This window comes from Nerophis ophidion, linkage group LG10 (genome assembly GCF_033978795.1).
Source record: "Nerophis ophidion isolate RoL-2023_Sa linkage group LG10, RoL_Noph_v1.0, whole genome shotgun sequence".
NCBI lineage: Eukaryota > Metazoa > Chordata > Actinopteri > Syngnathiformes > Syngnathidae > Nerophis > Nerophis ophidion.
The window spans coordinates 11277517-11295774 of record NC_084620.1 but is presented as its reverse complement, the minus strand read 5'-3'; the positions used below and the strand labels follow the sequence as shown (position 1 = coordinate 11295774).

The 18258-nt window shown below is 39.6% G+C and overlaps 1 protein-coding gene across 17 annotated transcripts in view; it reads right to left on the bottom strand.

The window, feature by feature from the left end:
- The window catches only part of LOC133560140 (ELKS/Rab6-interacting/CAST family member 1-like), a 203892-nt gene that overhangs the window by 3308 nt on the left and 182326 nt on the right, over window positions 1-18258 (bottom strand). For 13 of the 17 annotated variants that reach the window (XM_061912308.1, XM_061912309.1, XM_061912314.1 and 10 more), the window contains one exon: window positions 7417-7602. In XM_061912308.1, coding sequence (XP_061768292.1) covers window positions 7417-7602 — 186 coding nt within the window. Of the gene's footprint in view, window positions 1-7416; window positions 7603-18258 lie in introns of those variants that run through there. The other 4 variants (XR_009808389.1, XR_009808391.1, XR_009808392.1 and 1 more) reach the window with 1 other exon arrangement.

Genomic DNA, 18258 nt, shown 5'->3' with positions numbered 1-18258 from the left:
TTAAAATATTTGGCTTGTATGGCTCTCTCAGCCAAAAAGGTTCCCGACCCCTGAGTTAAGACCTTTGTTAGATCGGAATCTGGGTTTAACGTGATATGTGTATATATATGTATGTATGTATGTATGTATGTATAGTACGTGTGTGTGTGTGAGTTTCAAAAGGTTAAATGTGAACTATTCACTGCTCTCCCCTCAACGGCATTTGAATATTTTTTGAAGTAATTTGTAAAACATCTGGTAGTACTGACGTTGTTAATGAGCCATATCAATCCTATGAAAATATTCCCTATACATATATTATACTGTTTTTTAAGTATTATATCTGAAGGATTGATTTAACATGGTTCATTAAAGTGAGATTATAATGATATTTAATGTGCTTAATGGAAATTGATCCATTAAGAAAGGCAATGCTTAAAAGCACATAAGTGTGTGAATGGGTGACTGTGGAAATAGTGTCAAAGCGCTTTGAATTCCTTAAAAAAAAAAGGTAGAAAAGCACTAAACAAGTACATCCCATTTACCATAGAAATAAGCATACAAATAAATAAACAAAAGTAAATATGGAATAAATGCAACTCATTTCTAATTACAACAAAATGTTTCCATGGACACATGTAATTGGAGCGTTACATTAAAAAACTAAACAATTGAAAAAAAAATAGGTCAAACGAAATAAAAGAAAGCCCAATATGTGGACATTTATTAGGAGTGTTGCAAAACAACATGTTTGCTTTATTTACAGCTTTACTGCTTTTTTTGGCCGCAACCCGTCAGAAAAACACGGCAGTAAAGATAAGATAGGAAGCAGATTAATAATTTAAAACCATCCCAGCCTTGAACCAAATGTGTGATTTAAAATATGCAACTGATGAAATAAATTATGTTAAATATTGTTTTACTTTTTTGAAATGCTAAAAAACATTAGAACTTTTTTGTATTTTTTTTACCTGCTTTCGTGGCCTTTACTTTTGCAAATATGCAGAGGCAACTTGTGTGTGTGTGTGTGTGTGTGTGTGATCGCACGCTTGTGTGTTGCAAGGAAGCATCCTACTGATTTAGTGTGTAACCGAGGCTGAAGGAAAGCACAGATAAAGTGCAGGTTGTTGAAGATGATTTTTACGACGGCCATTAAAGCTCCATTATCGTGATGGATTGTTATCCACACACACACACACACACACACACACACACACACACACACACACACACACACACACACGCACACACACACACACACACACACACACACGCGCGCGCACACGCAAACAAACATTCAATATAGACTGGTTATCAACAAAATGAAATTAAAAAGAGAAGAAAAAAAAACAGAAATGAAATGCCTATGGGCAAAGTCACATGACATTACATTCTATCAGAATGACATCAGAATGACAACATGTGACACGTTGACATCACATAGTATTAAATGACATCAGAATAACATCACATAGGATCGGAATGACACCATGACATCATAATGACGTCACGTCATCAGAATGAAATCACATGACATCAGAATGACATCACATGATAGAATGACATCGGAATGACCACACATTACATCAGAATGACATCGCAAGACATAATGACATCACATGACATCCTAATGACATCACATTTTATCAGAATGACATCAGAATTACATCACGTGACATGATGACACCACGTGGCATTAAATGACATCAGAATGACTTCACATAGGATCTGAATGACACCATCACGTCATAATGACATCACATGTCATCAGAATGAAATCACATGTCATCAGAATGAAATCACATGTCATCAGAATTATATCACATGATAGAATGACATCGGAATGAGGCTACATTACATCGGAATGACATCACAAGACGTAATGACATCTCAATGACATCACATGACATCCCATTTGATCAGAATGACATCAGAATTACGTCACGTGACACAATGACATCACATGGTATTAAATGACATCAGAATGACATCACATAGGAACGGAATGACACCGTGACATTATAATGACATCACGTCATCAGAATGAAATCACATGACATCAGAATTACATCACACGATAGAATGACGACACATTACACCGGATGGACATCACAAGACGTAATGACATCACATGACATCATAATGACATCTCAATGACATCCCATTTTATCAGAATGACATCACGTGGCATTAGATGACATCAGAATGACGTCACATAGGATCGTAATGACACCATGACATCAGCATGACATCAGAATTACATCCCATGATAGAATGACATCGGAATGAAGCCACATTACATCAGAATGACCTCACATGACATTACAATGACATCACATGACTTCAAACTTACACTATATGATATCACATGACATCAAACTTCACTTTTAGAACTTTAGGAGACGATTCGTAAGACTTCCGAGCACAATCTTTGATTAGTGTTTTGGCTGTAGGCCCTTGAAAACAGCAGAGTGCTCCTCTCATACAGAAGACCTTTGACTAGTGTTTTCGATGAAGTTACACAAAAACAGCAGAATACTCCTGTCACATACACAATCTTTGACCAGTATTTTAGCTGTTTATGGACACAAATACAGCAGAGTCCTCTTTTTGGTAGATAATCTTTGACTAGCATTTTAGCTGTTGGGGGACACTTAAAAACAGCGGAGTGCTCCGTCATTACAAGGACCTTTGATGAGCATTTTTGAAATTTATAGGCACTTAAAGATAGCAGAGCGCTCCTGTTGTATAGTGCATCTTTATTATCTAAGTCTTTCTGCAGTAGGTCCTTAAACAGCGGCGTGCTCCTGTTTTATAGAGAATCTTTGACAAGTGTTTTTGCGGTAGATCTTTAAACAGTATACTTCTGTCACATAGAATATTTGACTGTTGCACACTGGATCTTTGATGTCAGTGCGCACTGTCATACAGAGGATCTTTGACAGTAATTGTTTTGTACAATAGGTCCTTAAAAACAACAAAGCACTTGTTGTATAGAGGATCTCTGACTAGTGTAAACATATACTCTAGCTTTGCGTTTTGAATTGATGACTTTATGACCTTATCTTTATTGTTGTGGTAAAACTGGGAAAGTGAAAACCAGCTGTAATGATTGCATTTCATGAAAATAATTTCAACTATAGGAAGAAAGTATGCAATAATATTAGAGATTTCAATGTGTGCATTCAAAGTCATGGCTAAAGAGGGAATAAGAGGGCCGAGGCTCCAAAGTGCTCCACACGGGGCGCTGCTTTTGGCCATAAAGGTTGAAGACAAACAGTGTTTGGATGATAATGTGATAATTGCTTTAATATCATATCTCCGTGGGGGAAAGCTCGTGTTTTTACTGCAATTCCAGGATTTTTATCACCGGATTCCATGCAACAAAACGTTCCATCCTACATAATCAGTAGCTTTAAAAAGGCTCCAGTGACGCCCTGTCCTGTTTTTGTATCGCCTGTCACTCACGACGACGCCCAATCAGTGATGGCGAAAGAGGGCAAACACCCATGGTGTCGTCTGCCAGTCTGCACTAAATGGAAGGGAAAACAAAATGGCAGGTATGGAAAAAGATAAATAATAATAAATCATGTACTGTAAGCAAGTCAAAGCCAAGTGAAGCACAATCAACATCGCCCCTGCTGGTTGCAGACAAGTATTGCAGCCTTCAAGCAATCACTTTAAAGGCCTACTGAAATGAGATTTTCTTATTTAAACGGGAATAGCAGGTCCATTCTATGTGTCATACTTGATCATTTTGCGATATTGCCATATTTTTGCTGAAAGGATTTAGTAGAGAACATCCACGATAAAGTTCGCAACTTTTGGTCGCTAATAGAAAAGCCCTGCCTTTACCGGAAGTATGTGCGCGTGACGTCACGAGTTGCAGGGCTCCACACATATTCACATTGTTTATAATGGGAGCCACCAGCAGTAAGAGCAATTCGGACCAAGAAAGCAACAATTTCCCCATTAATTTGAGCGAGGATAAAAGATTTGTGAATTAGGATATTGACAGTGAAGGACTAGGAAAAAATAAATAAAAAATAAATAAATAAAGCGACGGCTCCGGGCGGCGGCAGTGTGAGCGTTTCAGATGTGATTAGACACATTTACTAGGATAATTCTGGAAGATCCCTTATCTGCTTATTGTTTTAATAGTGTTTTAGTGAGATTTTAAAGATTGTAAAGACATACCTCGAGGCTGGATGGCTGCGGTGAACACGCAGTGTCTTAGAGAGAAGCCGAGGAGCCATTCTCACAGCTGCCTTTTTTGACAGCTGCTCTAGGACGACGAATAATCCACTGATGTCTCCGGTAAGATATATATCTTACCCATCCAAAAACATGCCGGTTGACGTCGAGAAAACATGTTCGCTTGACCGCTCTGCTTCACAACAAACAAAGAAACACCGGCTGTGTCTCGGTGCTAAACAAAGCTGCAATCCACCGCTTTCCACCAACAGCATTGTTCTTTATAGTCTCCATTATTAAATGAACAAAGATTCAGCAACACAGATGTCCAAAATACTGTGTAATTATGCGATTAAAGTAGACGACTTTTAGCCGCTAGTGGTGCAGCGCTAATATTTCCCGACAGTCCTTGACATCACGCGTAGGCGTCATCATTCCGCGACGTTTTCAACAAGAAACTCGCGGGAAATTTAAAATTGCAATTTAGTAAACTAAAAAGGCCGTATTGGCATGTGTTACAATTTTAATATTTCATCATTGATATATAAACTATCAGACTGTGTGGTCGGTAGTAGTGGGTTTCAGTTGGCCTTTAATTCCACGCTAATCAACAATCACATTGTTTATTAATTGCACGTGTTAATACATCGTTCACATTTAACACATAGAAAATCGTATTTGCTTGTAAGTTGGCAATACCCGCTTCACACAAAAAGTAGACGTAAACAGCCTGTGCTGATGTGTACACCATGTGGTGGCGCTGTTACTAAACCCCACAATTGACCTTTTTCGCGCAGCTCAATGTGTGTACAAACGAATCTTACCAAGCCTTTTGACCACAACCAATGGGGGGGGGCGCCACACGTTATTTAAAGACTATACATAAAAATGTGTGCATACAGTTGCAGCTAAGTGTGGTGTCTTGTTTACGTAGAGTTGTATGTTTATGTAAAGTGCAGTGAGTTGTATGCCTCTTAAAAAGCACTGACGTCCATTGTGGGGCTCAAACCTACGACCCTGATATTAAGAATGTCTTAAAACTCATTTGTATACTCTAGCCTTTAAATAGACTCCCTTTTTAGACCAGTTGATCTGCCGTTTCTCTTCTTTTTCTTCTATGTCCCACTCTCCTTTGTGGAGGGAGTCCGGTCCGATCCGGTGGCCATGTACTGCTCGCCTGTGTATCGGCTGGGGACATCTCTGCGCTGCTGATCAGCCTCCGCTTGGGATGGTTTCCTACTGGCTCCGCTGTGAACGGGACTCTCGCTGCTGTGTTGGATCCGCTTTGGACTGGACTCTCGCGACTGTGTTGGATCCATTATGGATTGATCTTTCACAGTATCATGTTCTCATATGTTCTCATAGTCATCAGTATTACAGTATCATGTTCTCATAGTCATCATTGTCACCGATGTCCCACTGGGTGTGAGTTTTCCTTGCCCTTATGTGGGCCTACCGAGGATGTCGTAGTGGTTTGTGCAGCCCTTTGAGACACTAGTGATTTAGGGCTATATAAGTAAACATTGATTGATTGATTGAATGTCATGCGCTACCGACCAAATTGCTGACTGACTGCATCGTCAACATTTGCAGTATCACCCGCCCTTAATGCTCAGACATGTGGAACACTTGAAGGGCACTTTATAAATGGGCGTGTTCCAAATAAACTCCGAAACAATCTGCACCTTTAATAAACATGCTCAATAAACCACAACTTTATTGTAGATATTTAAAGCTTTTTTTCCCTTCTTTTTACAGATTTCATGGTAAAACTATGAGATTTTCCGGCCTTAGGGCACCAATGTGCAATCAGCGAGTGCATAATGAGATATTTTAACTATGTTTAATGTAATATAACCAAGTTTAGCTAACCTCACTTTTATTTCTTTTTCTCTCCTCCCTGATGACAAGTCAAATAAATGCCGTCTTTAGCGCTCCTCATACTAAGCAGCCATAACAGCGCTGCCAAAAATCTTTTTTTGTTTTTAAAAGGGAGAGTTCAATAAAATGAAAGTGTATTTGTTCTGCAGCCAGCTGCTTGTCGCCAGGTGACCTGCTGGTGTAAACCTCTTGGTAATGTCAAAGGAGGCGCCAAAAAGCCAAGGATTGGACGCCCTGTTCCCACCCACACACACACTCAGTGAAGCTATAGGCAGCATGTTGTTTCCACTTACATGACTCATATGCGGTTGTAAATATGACTTGTGAATTTAAAGGCCTACTGAAACCCACTACTACCGACCACGCTGTCTCATAGTTTATATATCAATGATGAAATATTAACATTGCAACACATGCCAATACGGCCTTTTTAGTTTACTAAATTGCAATTTTAAATTTTGCGCGGAAATATCCTGCTGAAACATCTCGGTATGATGACGCGTGCGCGTGACGTCATGGATTGTAGAGGACATTTTGTTCCAGCATCGTTCCCAGCTATTAAGTCATCTGTTTTCATCGCAAAGTTCCACAGTATTCTGGACTTCTGTGTTGCTGAATCTTTTGCAATTTGTTCAATGAACAATGGAGACATCAATGAAGAAAGCTGTAGGCGGGAAGCCACATGGCTGCCACATTCTGTATTCTGAAGGCGATCTATGTCGTGTGCTACTCCAGCATCAATATCCACAGCATCCTCCTTACAGTCACCGTCAGCGTCGGGTTCAAAGCGGTATGGCTCTATCCCTTGTTGCGGTTGGGCCTGGCCGAGTGGTCCTGCCACCCCCACGGCGCCTCTCACAGCATCTTCCCTATCTGAATCTCTCCCACTGCCTTCGTGTCCTTTTTTTCTTTTTCTTTTCTTTTCTAGTCCTTCACTCACACTTTCCTCATCCACAAATCTTTCATCCTCGCTCAAATTAATGGGGAAATCTTTGCTTTCTCGGTCCGAATCGCTCTCGCTGCTGGTGGCCATGATTGTAAACAATATTCAGATGTGAGGAGCTCCACTACCCGTGACGTCACGCACATACCCTCTGCTACTTCTGGTACAGGCAGGGCTTTTTTATTAGCAACCAAAAGTTGCGAACTTTATCGTCGATGTTTTCTACTAAATCCTTTCAGCAAAAATATGGCAATATCGCGAAATGATCAAGTATGACACATAGAATGGACCTGCTATCCCCGTTTAGATAAGAACATCTCATTTCAGTAGGCCGTTAACGATGCATCTCTCTCTGAAGTGTAATAAAATTGCTATAACGCAGTACGAGCAGCAGTGAGAGCGCCATGAACATACTGTACCTGTTCCTGCGTCATGCTGTGCAGCGCCGCGTGCCAGGAGGCGGAGTCTATGCGGTGATAGGCCGGGGGCGGGGCTAAGTCCTGCAGTATGACGGGGTCTCGCTCCTGACACAGCGAGGTCAGGTGACTGATGTACAGCTTCAACTTGCTGCGGTTCTGGTCCAGATCCAAGAGAGGAGAGAGAATCTGGGAAGAAAAAAATACACTTTTAGAAAGCAACAAATCACAACATTATAGCAGTAACACAATAATTGACAATTTCATTGGCGACTACAGGTATTGAAAGAATGACTTTTAAAGTAGGTTTTGGAAATGTGATGAATGAGAGCACAGCAGCCATTTTTGCAGATTTCTAAAAGCATTAAAGCAGTCTTAAAAGAGGAGGATCTTTGGCAAATAATATATTTGTATTAATTTGGATGTACAATATAACTTAATTTCCTTACACTGCACTTTTCAAATGATTTGTCAAAATTTCTGTTTACTGCCAAACCTTATGTGAATCAAAATAGTTTATTCTTCATGTTATTTCAAGGAATCCAAATATTGTTGTTTCAATCTCTGGGCTTTTTTTCATTGAGTAAAACTGCAAATAAATCCACCAAGGGACAAAAACAAAGAAGTAAGTGCCAGCACCTTGATAAAAAGAGTGAGAAACACTGTTGAATTCAAGAAATAACTTATATTAAAAAAAAAAGGTGTTTGTCACGTGACCCTCTCCACCTTATGCTGCACTCATCGAATCTTCAATCATGAAAAAAGTAAATGTTTATTCATACATTTTATTTATTATTTAAACCTTTTTTAAATTAATTGTAACGTTTCGGCATGTAGTGGTGTTTGCCTGAGGTCCCTATGCATCTTTTGCAATCGCAGAGTGCAGGTAAAATGAGTTTAATTCCGACAAGCAAGACAAAATACAAAAATTACATGCGTAGCTCGAGGCTAACTTAACATAAACAGACATAAACTTACGGCATTGCATGAAGTAAAAAAAAAAAAAACAGTCACGTAGAGCAAACAACAATCCTGCAAGGACTGGCGGTATGAGACGGATATAGGAGAGGGCGTAATTAGTGGCGGCAGCAGGTGGGAACACTAAAAAAAAGAAATAAACAGAAACTGATGTGTCCACTCAGTGCACCTAGCAACACAAAAGGTAAACAAAGGAGGAAAGGAGCACTGAGGACATAACCAAACATTAAACTAAGGAGAGTAATAAACAAAAAACAAGACATAACCTGTGCTGACAGGTCATGACATTTCTGCATATAAAACTACCATAATTCTCTATAAATGAGTCCCTCCAGGAATTTGTGTCACCATCATTTTGGCCAGTCTAATTTGTCTCTGTGTGGTGCTCAAACACACACACACAGGTCAACTATATAATCAAAACTTTAAAAAAAATTGTTAAGAAAAATAATAAAAAATATATATTAAAAAAAATGTATGTGTTTGTTCCTTGTGTAGATGACAAAGCAGTAAGATCAAAGTGTAACAATACATCGAAACTTTATTGATCAAACACAATTGTCATCCTACCACCTTGATCAAACCTACTTCCTGTTTTTGTCTATAGCGCCAAGCTTTCTGGGTAATGCGGTATATAACACTTACTTCCTAGTTTACATGTATTTATATATGTATTTGACATTTACGTATGCAGGGTAGGACAGCTAAGAACAGAGAATCTTTGACTAGCGTTTTTGCAGTAAGTCCGTAAGAAAGGAACGTTGACTAGGTCATATACAGCAGGGTTGCTCACACTACTTTTCAATTGACCAAGTCGAGGAGCGCTACCTCATTCATATTTATAATTTATATTTATTTATTTATGAAATAGACATTTTTGTTAACAAGTTAATGGTGTTTAATGATAATACAAGCATGTTTAACACATATAGATTCCTTTCTTTCATGAATACAAGTTGGTGTATTACCTGATTCTGATGACTTGCATTGATTGGAATCAGACAGTGGTGCTGATAACGTCCGCATTTTCAAATGGAGGAAAAAAAAAGTCCTCCTTTCTGTCCAATACCACGTGAAAGTGGTTGGATTTGGCATCTCATTTGTCCAACTTGCATACACGTTTTTAAACACTTTGTTATGAGAGCAGCATATGGCGTCACTTGCTCTCCGAACTCACTTTGTAAACGATCAACGAGTCCATACAAAGCTAAGTGCCGGAGATTCAAGAAATACACGGCTGATTTACCCGTGTAAAAATGTGTCCGAAGAGGGGGACTTTAAACGATGGCTGAAACGGGGCTTAGGCTAAATAATTATTTGTTTAAGGGGTTAAAGGACTTAGTGTAGACATGGCCTTGGTCAACGCCAAAACAAACAGTTAAGATACAAACAGAACAGTCATTTGCTGTCATTTCTGTCACTCAACACTCGTGGGAATCAAACGTCCTTCTCCACTTACATCAGTCTTTTCCAGCATCCCAGCCAATCAACACGCAGAACACATGTATAAAATATACTTGGCAAGTAAAACCTCTGCTTTGTTTTTAATGAATACTTAGGCACATAATCACGATTCATCAAACATAATGTTTTTGCCCTAGGGAAAACTGGGTAACACATAGCACACTGACAAAGCTTAACCTATTGTTACTATAACTATCTACAAGGTTAATATAGGTTGCTTCTCTTTCTTCCCCTCCATTTTTCTGCATTCTTTTGTATCTGTAGTTATCATTACGTATATGTATTGTTGCATTTGAACAACTGTATTGTTGATAATAGAGGTAAATTATTGGTATTGTTCATTATCAATAGTGCTATTTCTATTGGTATTTGTAATGTTCCATTTTTAGTGTACTAATACTCATTGTCATTTCTGTATTATTATTTTTTTTCGCTAACTTCTTCTTTGCTATCACTTTTACTATCATATTTGTACATATCGTATTTGCTGATGTTGCTCTATTGTTGTTGTTATTGTTTTGTTTGCTGTTGTTCTTTTTGTCTCGCTGTCTAATCCCCGTCTTGTACCCACAATTTCCCCCTCCGTTTTCCTTTTTTTTCTGTTTCTATCCTCTCCTGTTCTGGCCCGGCTGCACCAAATAATAAAATAAATACATTTAATAAAGTCAAATACAATAAGGCAGGGGTCACCAACCTTTTTGAAACCAAGAGCTACTTCTTGGGTACTGATTAATGCGAAGGGCTACCAGTTTGATACACACTTAAATAAATTGCCAGAAATAGCCAATTTGCTCAATTTACCTTTAATAAATAAATCTATATATATAAAAAAATGGGTATTTCTGTCAGTCATTCCATCGTACATTTTTTTCCCTTTTACGGAAGGTTTTTTGTAGACAAGAAAAGATGAAAAAAACACTTAATTAAACAGTTTAAAAGAAGAGAAAACACGAAAAAAATTTATTAAATTTTGAAACATAGTTTATCTTCAATTTCGACTATTTAAAATTCAAAATTCAACCGAAAAAAATTAAGAGAAAAACTAGCTAATTCGAATCTTTTTGAAAAAATTAAAAAAATAATTTATGGAACATCATTAGTAATTTTTCCTGATTAAGATTAATTTTTAAAATTTTGATGACATGTTTTAAATAGGTTAAAATCCACTTTAAATAAGATTTAAATTTGATTCCATAGATTTTCTAGATTTGCCAGAATAATTTTTTGAATCATAATAAGTTTGAATAAATATTTCACAAATATTGTTCGTCGAAAAAACAGAAGCTAAAATGAAGAATTAAATTAAAATGTATTTATTATTATTTACAATTTAAAAAAAAATACTTGAATATTGATTTAAATTGTCAGGAAAGAAGAGGAAGGAATTTAAAAGGTAAAAAGGTATATGTGTTTAAAAATCCTGGAAACTTTTTTAATTGTTGTATTTTTTTGTCTAAAATTCTTTTGGAAGTTATAAAAAGCAAAGTAAAAAAATAAATACATTTATTTAAACAAGTGAAGACCAAGTCTTTAAAATATTTTCTTGGATTTTCAAATTCTATTTGAGTTTTGTCTCTCTTAGAATTAAAAATGTCGAGCAAAGCGAGACCAGCTTGATAGTAGATAAATATAATTTAAAAAAAAGAGACAGCTCACTGGTAAGTGCTGCTATTTGAGCAATTTTAGAACAGGCCAGCGGGCGACTCATCTGGTCCTTATGGGCTACCTGCTGCCCGCGGGCACCGCGTTGGTGACCCCTGCAATAAGGGAACAAGAGAAGTATCCTACACTTCTCTTTTGTAAAGTTCATCTGAAGAGCCGATATGGGCATCTACATCAACTCAATGATTTGCCAGAGAAGCTGGACAGGACCCCCCCAAAAAAAGAATACTTAGGCCTACTATGCCGCAGTATTTTAATGTTGCTCAATATTGTGGTACTTGGAGAGCGCAGGGTTTTCTAAGGTGGTGAAAAAAATTGAAGAACCACTGACACACGGGATCGTTATATAGTGTTTTTGCAACACCTCCCTAAAAACTGCAGTGTGTGTCTGTCATATTTTCTGCATGAAGATGAAATAGGAAATAAGAAATTAGAATAATAGTGTGAGAGGGAATAAGAAGGCAGAAGTCGGCCTCCCAGCTCTGAGCAAATTAGTTGACTAGCCCTGGTGTAATGCGTTTATAAGACAGTTATGTAGTATTGCAGAACTCAGTAAAAGCAAGGCTTTAGTTTGTGTACCATAAAAAGTTTAAGACAGTCCAGTTGTAAACAAAACCTATTATTGCATTTATTTATTTATATGTTGATCATATTCTGCTTGTACAGTAGACTTTAACAAGCCCGCCCTGCTATCAAGCTAGTGCATTATGGCGCAATGAAAGCATCTCAGAGGAGGAATAATTCCACGCGATTGTGTGTGTGTGATGTCAGAAGTGTGTGAATGTGTGTGTTAGTGCCTCTTTTATTGGCCTCCCATGCCGGCTTACCGCACCCTGACTACGCTGTGAAATCCCTCCAAAGAGAGACATTCAGCAGGCCGACTGTCTGCTGCATTTATTTCCCCACTACTCTCACATCATTTGCTTATTTGCTTAAATGTATATAGTGAAATTACACATTTTTCAGGAGCCTATATGGCGAGCATACAGCAATAAAAGCCACTATTTTGATAATGAGTTCATGGAAAAATAAACATTTATGCAGGCATCACTGCATGCTTTAAGCTCACATGGCTCAGACCAGCGATAACCTGTCATCATGTCAGCTTATTTTATTTCAAATATTTACACGTCGTGCTTGTCTTTATTCAACGACGCATCCAATGCTTGCAAAGACCATTGAAAAGGCAAAGTGCCATAAAAACGTCCCCAGAATGCACATGCAAGAGCGCACACAGGTACTGAGTGTTCAGATGTAATGTGCTATGGCAAATTACACACACATGTACTCTCACACATTCTCCAGAATGTGTGGGTTTGGGTGCAACTACTGAAGACCTTTTGTCAGCATTGAAGAGAATAGGATTGTTGCCAAACACAAAACAAACCTGACTCCAATCAAATTAAAGGTCTAGCATTGGCATCAGTCCTGAAATGTCTATATTGGTCTTTTTAATTAGGGTCGGAGGTGAGCTGGAGCCCATCCCAGCTGACTTTAGTACAAGGGTTCTCAACCTTTTTAAACTCATGTTGCAAACTGTTACACTACAGAGGGACCTAAGACCCACTCAATTATTAACACTGAGTTAGTAATCTTACTCTTGACTTTAATAATTTTTAATAAATAAAACTAACCTGTTTACAGTTACAACCTTGTCAAATGATATGAAAACATGGATAAATCAAAAATGTTATCAAGGATTAGGTCACGTTGATTTAAAAAAAAAAAAAGCTATTCAAATATACTGCAAAAAGACGGGATACAAAAAATATATATAAATACATGACAAAAAATAAATTTAAATACAATTATGCAATGCTAAAAACAAATTCTAACTAAATAAAATAATAAGTATAAGTAATACTTTGTTGCTTTGTTGGGTCTGCTTCTGTCTCTGGCCATGCTCCCTCCTCCCCAGCGGACAATGGCGTGGAACACCACAGAGCCCACCACAGTGGATATGTTTCTTTTACTTTTTATTCATAGCTATATGTAGAAGTGTCTGGTTGTATCTGCTGCTTTAATGTCTTTAATGTCCTCTGTGTTCTTTGATGTTTGATGTTTCCCTCTTACACACATGGAAGAGGGATGTGTACTATGGCTATGAGTTGTTGTTTTTTTGTTTTTTTTCCCCTTGGCCTCAGTCTGCACCCCCACTCCAGTGCCCAGGCTAAGACCGATTTTTTATTTTAATTTTATTTTAATCTTCTATTCTTTTCTTCCCCCCGCCCCCCTTGTTTACCTGTATGTCATCTTTTTTGCAAGGGGCGCTGGAAGCCGGCAGACCCGTCAGCGATCCTGTTCTGTCTCCCTGTAATGTTTGTCTGATCTTGAATGGGATTGTGCTGAAAATTGTAATTTTCCTGAAGGAACTCTCCTGACGGAATAAATAAAGTACTATCTAATCTAAAATCTAATCGACTTTGTTTCTTAAATATACTGTCAATTAAATTAAAGTGCAAATGAAAATACAATTTCATAACAATAGTCATAATTTTTGCACTTAAGAAACTTCTCTATGACTTTAGCTCCAACCTTCTTCTGTTTGTTTGATATTATCATTACCGCCACAAGTGGTGGAAAAGTGTATTACAACAGAGTACCGCTGCGGCCCATACTAACCACAGCAGAGAAACACATATTTTTTGGTGGCCCTCTAGGGGTCGCTCGTGGCCCAACAATGGGCCCCAGCCCTATGGTTAATGACTGGTCACCAGCCAACTGCAGGCCAGATAAAAACTAACCTATGAACAATTTAGTTTGCAATTAACTTAATGAATTATTATCAACTATCGATCATTTTTGTCCCCCCCCCTCCCCCCCCCCCCCCTTATTGCCATGAAGACATCATTAAATTCAGCGTTGTTGTGTTAATGACCGTTGGAAATTTTAAAAGCGGGCACTTTTCACCGTTGAATCCCAATAAAGAAAAAAACAGCTATCCTTTTGTACAATTCACAACTTTTGAGAAAGAAAAAGTGAAAACAATTTCAAACGATATTGCATGTTCATCGCAAAAAAACATATTTATAAAAACAGAAAGAGACAACAGGAATTATAGTGGACCTCATGTTACATTAGGGATCCCTTCCAAAAGGTCCACACACACAGAACTATGAACACAAAAAATCTTATGGACTGAGGCACCAACGTGTGGGTTTCTTTATTTGGTTAGTCCATTTTGTACAATACTAAAGCTTTTGAGGGCAATGTTTGGCTGTACTGTACAATAACTGAGACGGAATTCAGTAGTGTATCGAGATATCAAGGTGTCTCTCAGTTAATTATCCATCCATCCATCCATCTTCTTCCGCTTATCCGAGGTCGGGTCGCGGGGGCAGCAGCCTAAGCAGGGAAGCCCAGACTTCCCTCTCCCCAGCCACTTCGTCTAGCTCTTCCCGGGGGATCCCGAGGCGTTCCCAGGCCAGCCGGTAGACATAGTCTTCCCAACGTGTCCTGGGTCTTCCCCGAGGCCTCCTACCGGTTGGACGTGCCCTAAACACCTCCCTCGGGAGGCGTTCGGGTGGCATCCTGACCAGATGCCCGAACCACCTCATCTGGCTCCTCTCGATGTGGAGGAGCAGCGGCTTTACTTTGAGTTCCTCCCGGATGACAGAGCTTCTCACCCTATCTCTAAGGGAGAGCCCCGCCACACAGCGGAGGAAACTCATTTCGGCCGCTTGTACCCGTGATCTTATCCTTTCGGTCATGACCCAAAGCTCATGACCATAGGTGAGGATGGGAACGTAGATCGACCGGTAAATTGAGAGCTTTGCCTTCCGGCTCAGCTCCTTCTTCACCACAACAGATCGGTACAACGTCCGCATTACTGAAGACGCCGCACCGATCCGCCTGTCGATTTCACGATCCACTCTTCCCTACTAGTGAACAAGACTCCTAGGTACTTGAACTCCTCCACTTTGGGCAGGTTCTCCTCCCCAACCCGGAGATGGCACTCCACCCTTTTCCGGGCGAGAACCATGGACTCGGATTTGGAGGTGCTTATTCTCATTCCGGCCGCTTCACACTCGGCTGCGAACCGATCCAGCGAGAGCTGAAGATCCCGGTCAGATGAAGCCATCAGGACCACATCATCTGCAAAAAGCAGAGACCTAATCCTGCGGTCACCAAACCGGAACCCCTCAATGCCTTGACTGCGCCTAGACATTCTGTCCATAAAAGTTATGAACAGAATCGGTGACAAAGGGCAACCTTGGCGGAGTCCAACCCTCACTGGAAACGTGTCCGACTTACTGCCAGCAATGCGGACCAGGCTCTGAAACTGATCGTACAGGGATCGGACTGCCATAATAAGACAGTCCGATACCCCATACTCTCTGAGCACTCCCCACAGGACTTCCCAAGGGACACGGTCGAATGCCTTCTCCAAGTCCACAAAGCACATGTAGACTGGTTGGGCAAACTCCCATGCACCCTCAAGAACCCTGCCGAGAGTATAGAGCTGGTCCACAGTTCCACGACCAGGACGAAATTCACACTGTTCCTCCTGAATCCGAGGTTCAACTATCCGGCGTAGCCTCCTCTCCAGTACACCTGAGTAAACCTTACCGGGAAGGCTGAGGAGTGTGATCCCACGATAGTTGGAACACACCCTCCGGTCCCCCTTCTTAAAGAGAGGAACCACCACCCCGGTCTGCCAATCCAGAGGTACCGCCCCCGATGTCCACGCGATGCTGCAGAGTCTTGTCAACCAAGACAGCCCCACAGCATCTAGAGCCTTAAGGAACTCCGGGCGGATCTCATCCACCCCTGGGGCCTTGCCACCGAGGAGCTTTTTAACTACCTTCAGTTAATTATGTTATAGGTTATAATCGACAGTTTGTGTTACAAGCCTCCCCACTACTAGTTGTCATAGTGAATGTCACAGTTAACCCCGTAAGACCGCACCAAAGCCTCGAGTCTTACTCGTCAGCATTACCTTATAGCTAGAGATGGACATAACTTTGTTTTTTCCAACCATGGGGAGGAAGAAAGTGAGTGCTCAGAAGAAGAAATGTATGATAGTTACTGTATTAAAGAAAGAGTGTGTAACTAGGTAACTTGGTGAAGCATTTGGAGGGTAGCACTGTGAGTCTGCACCATACTGAAGCAGAATGAGTCGATAATGCCAGAAAAGGACGTTAAAGGCCTACTGAAATGAGATTTTCTTATTTAAACGGGGATAGCAGGTCCATTCTACTTGATCATTTCCGATATTGCCATATTTTTGCTAAAAGGATTTAGTAGAGAACATCGACGATAAAGTTTGCAACTTTAGGTCGCTAACAAAAAAGCCTTGCCTTTACCGGAAGTAGCAGACGATGTGCGCGTGACGTCACTGGTTGGAGGGCTCCTCACATCCTCACATTGTTTAGAATATCAGCCTCCAGCAGCAAGAGCTATTCCGACCGAGAAAGCCACAATTTCCCCATTAATTTGAGCAAAGATGAAAGATTCGTGGATGAGGATATTGAGAGTAAAGGACTAGAAAGAAAAAAAAAGAAAAAAGTTTTTAAAAAAAAAAGGTGATTGCAGATGTTATTACACACATTTACTATGATAATTCTGGAAAATCCCTTATCTGCTTATTGTGTTAGTGTTTTAGTGAGATTAAATAGTACCTAAAGTCGGAGGGGTGTGGCCACGGGTGTGTTGACCCAGTGTCCCTGAGGCAAGTCACGCTGCTGGAAGCTCCGCTGATGTCACCGGTAAGAGCAAACTTATTACCACAATTTTCTCACCGAAAACTGCTGGTTGACATTTGGTCGGGATCCATGTTCGCTTGACCGCTCTGATCCATAGTAAAGCTTCGCCTTTGGGAACTTAAGCAAGGAAAAACCGGCTGTGTTTGTGTAGCTAAAGGCTAAAAGCTTCCCACCTCCATCTTTCTACTTTGACTCCTCCATTATTAATTGAACAAATTGCAAAAGATTCAGCAACACAGATGTCCAGAATACTGTGTAATTATGCGATTAAAGCAGACTACTTATAGCTTGGATCGGGCTGGAAAATAATGTCCGCTAAAACCCGAGACGTCAAACGCACGCGTCATCATACGAGTCATCATACTGCGACGATTTCAACACGACACTTCGCGGGAAATTTAAAATTGCAATTTAGTAAACTAAAAAGGCCGTATTGGCATGTGTTGCAATGTTAATATTTCATCATTGATATATAAACTATCAGACTGCGTGGTCGGTAGTGGGTTTCAGTAGGCCTTTAAAATGATATCTCAACTTTTATTCATGAAAACATGGAGAGGCTGCTGATAGTGTGCTTGACGAAGAAGCAGCTGGTAGGAGATACCGTAGGAGTCCCCTCTCTAACGAAAATACTGTACATTATTATTACATTACTTCATAAAACTACTCTACTTGTTTGTACTACATTCTATTTTGTTGTTTTTATACAATATTTCTTAACTAAAATGTAATTATTTTTAAAAGCCATGTTACATGTTATAATTGTGATCTTTTGGGGGCCAATCACCAATTAAATGGATTTTAACTCAGTGGGCAACGCTGATTAACAATATTAGGTTTTCAATGCACGAACTGCGTCCCAATACTAATTAAACATGTATTCTGATGACGTCTGACAGCGACAAAATATATGCACATGAATGGTCAGGGCACAAAATATGAATGAATCATGGCTGTGATGATGACATATGAACAAAGTAATGTAGCAGAAAATTTCATGCGAAATGAAAGTGCAAATGAGGGAAGACACGATGAC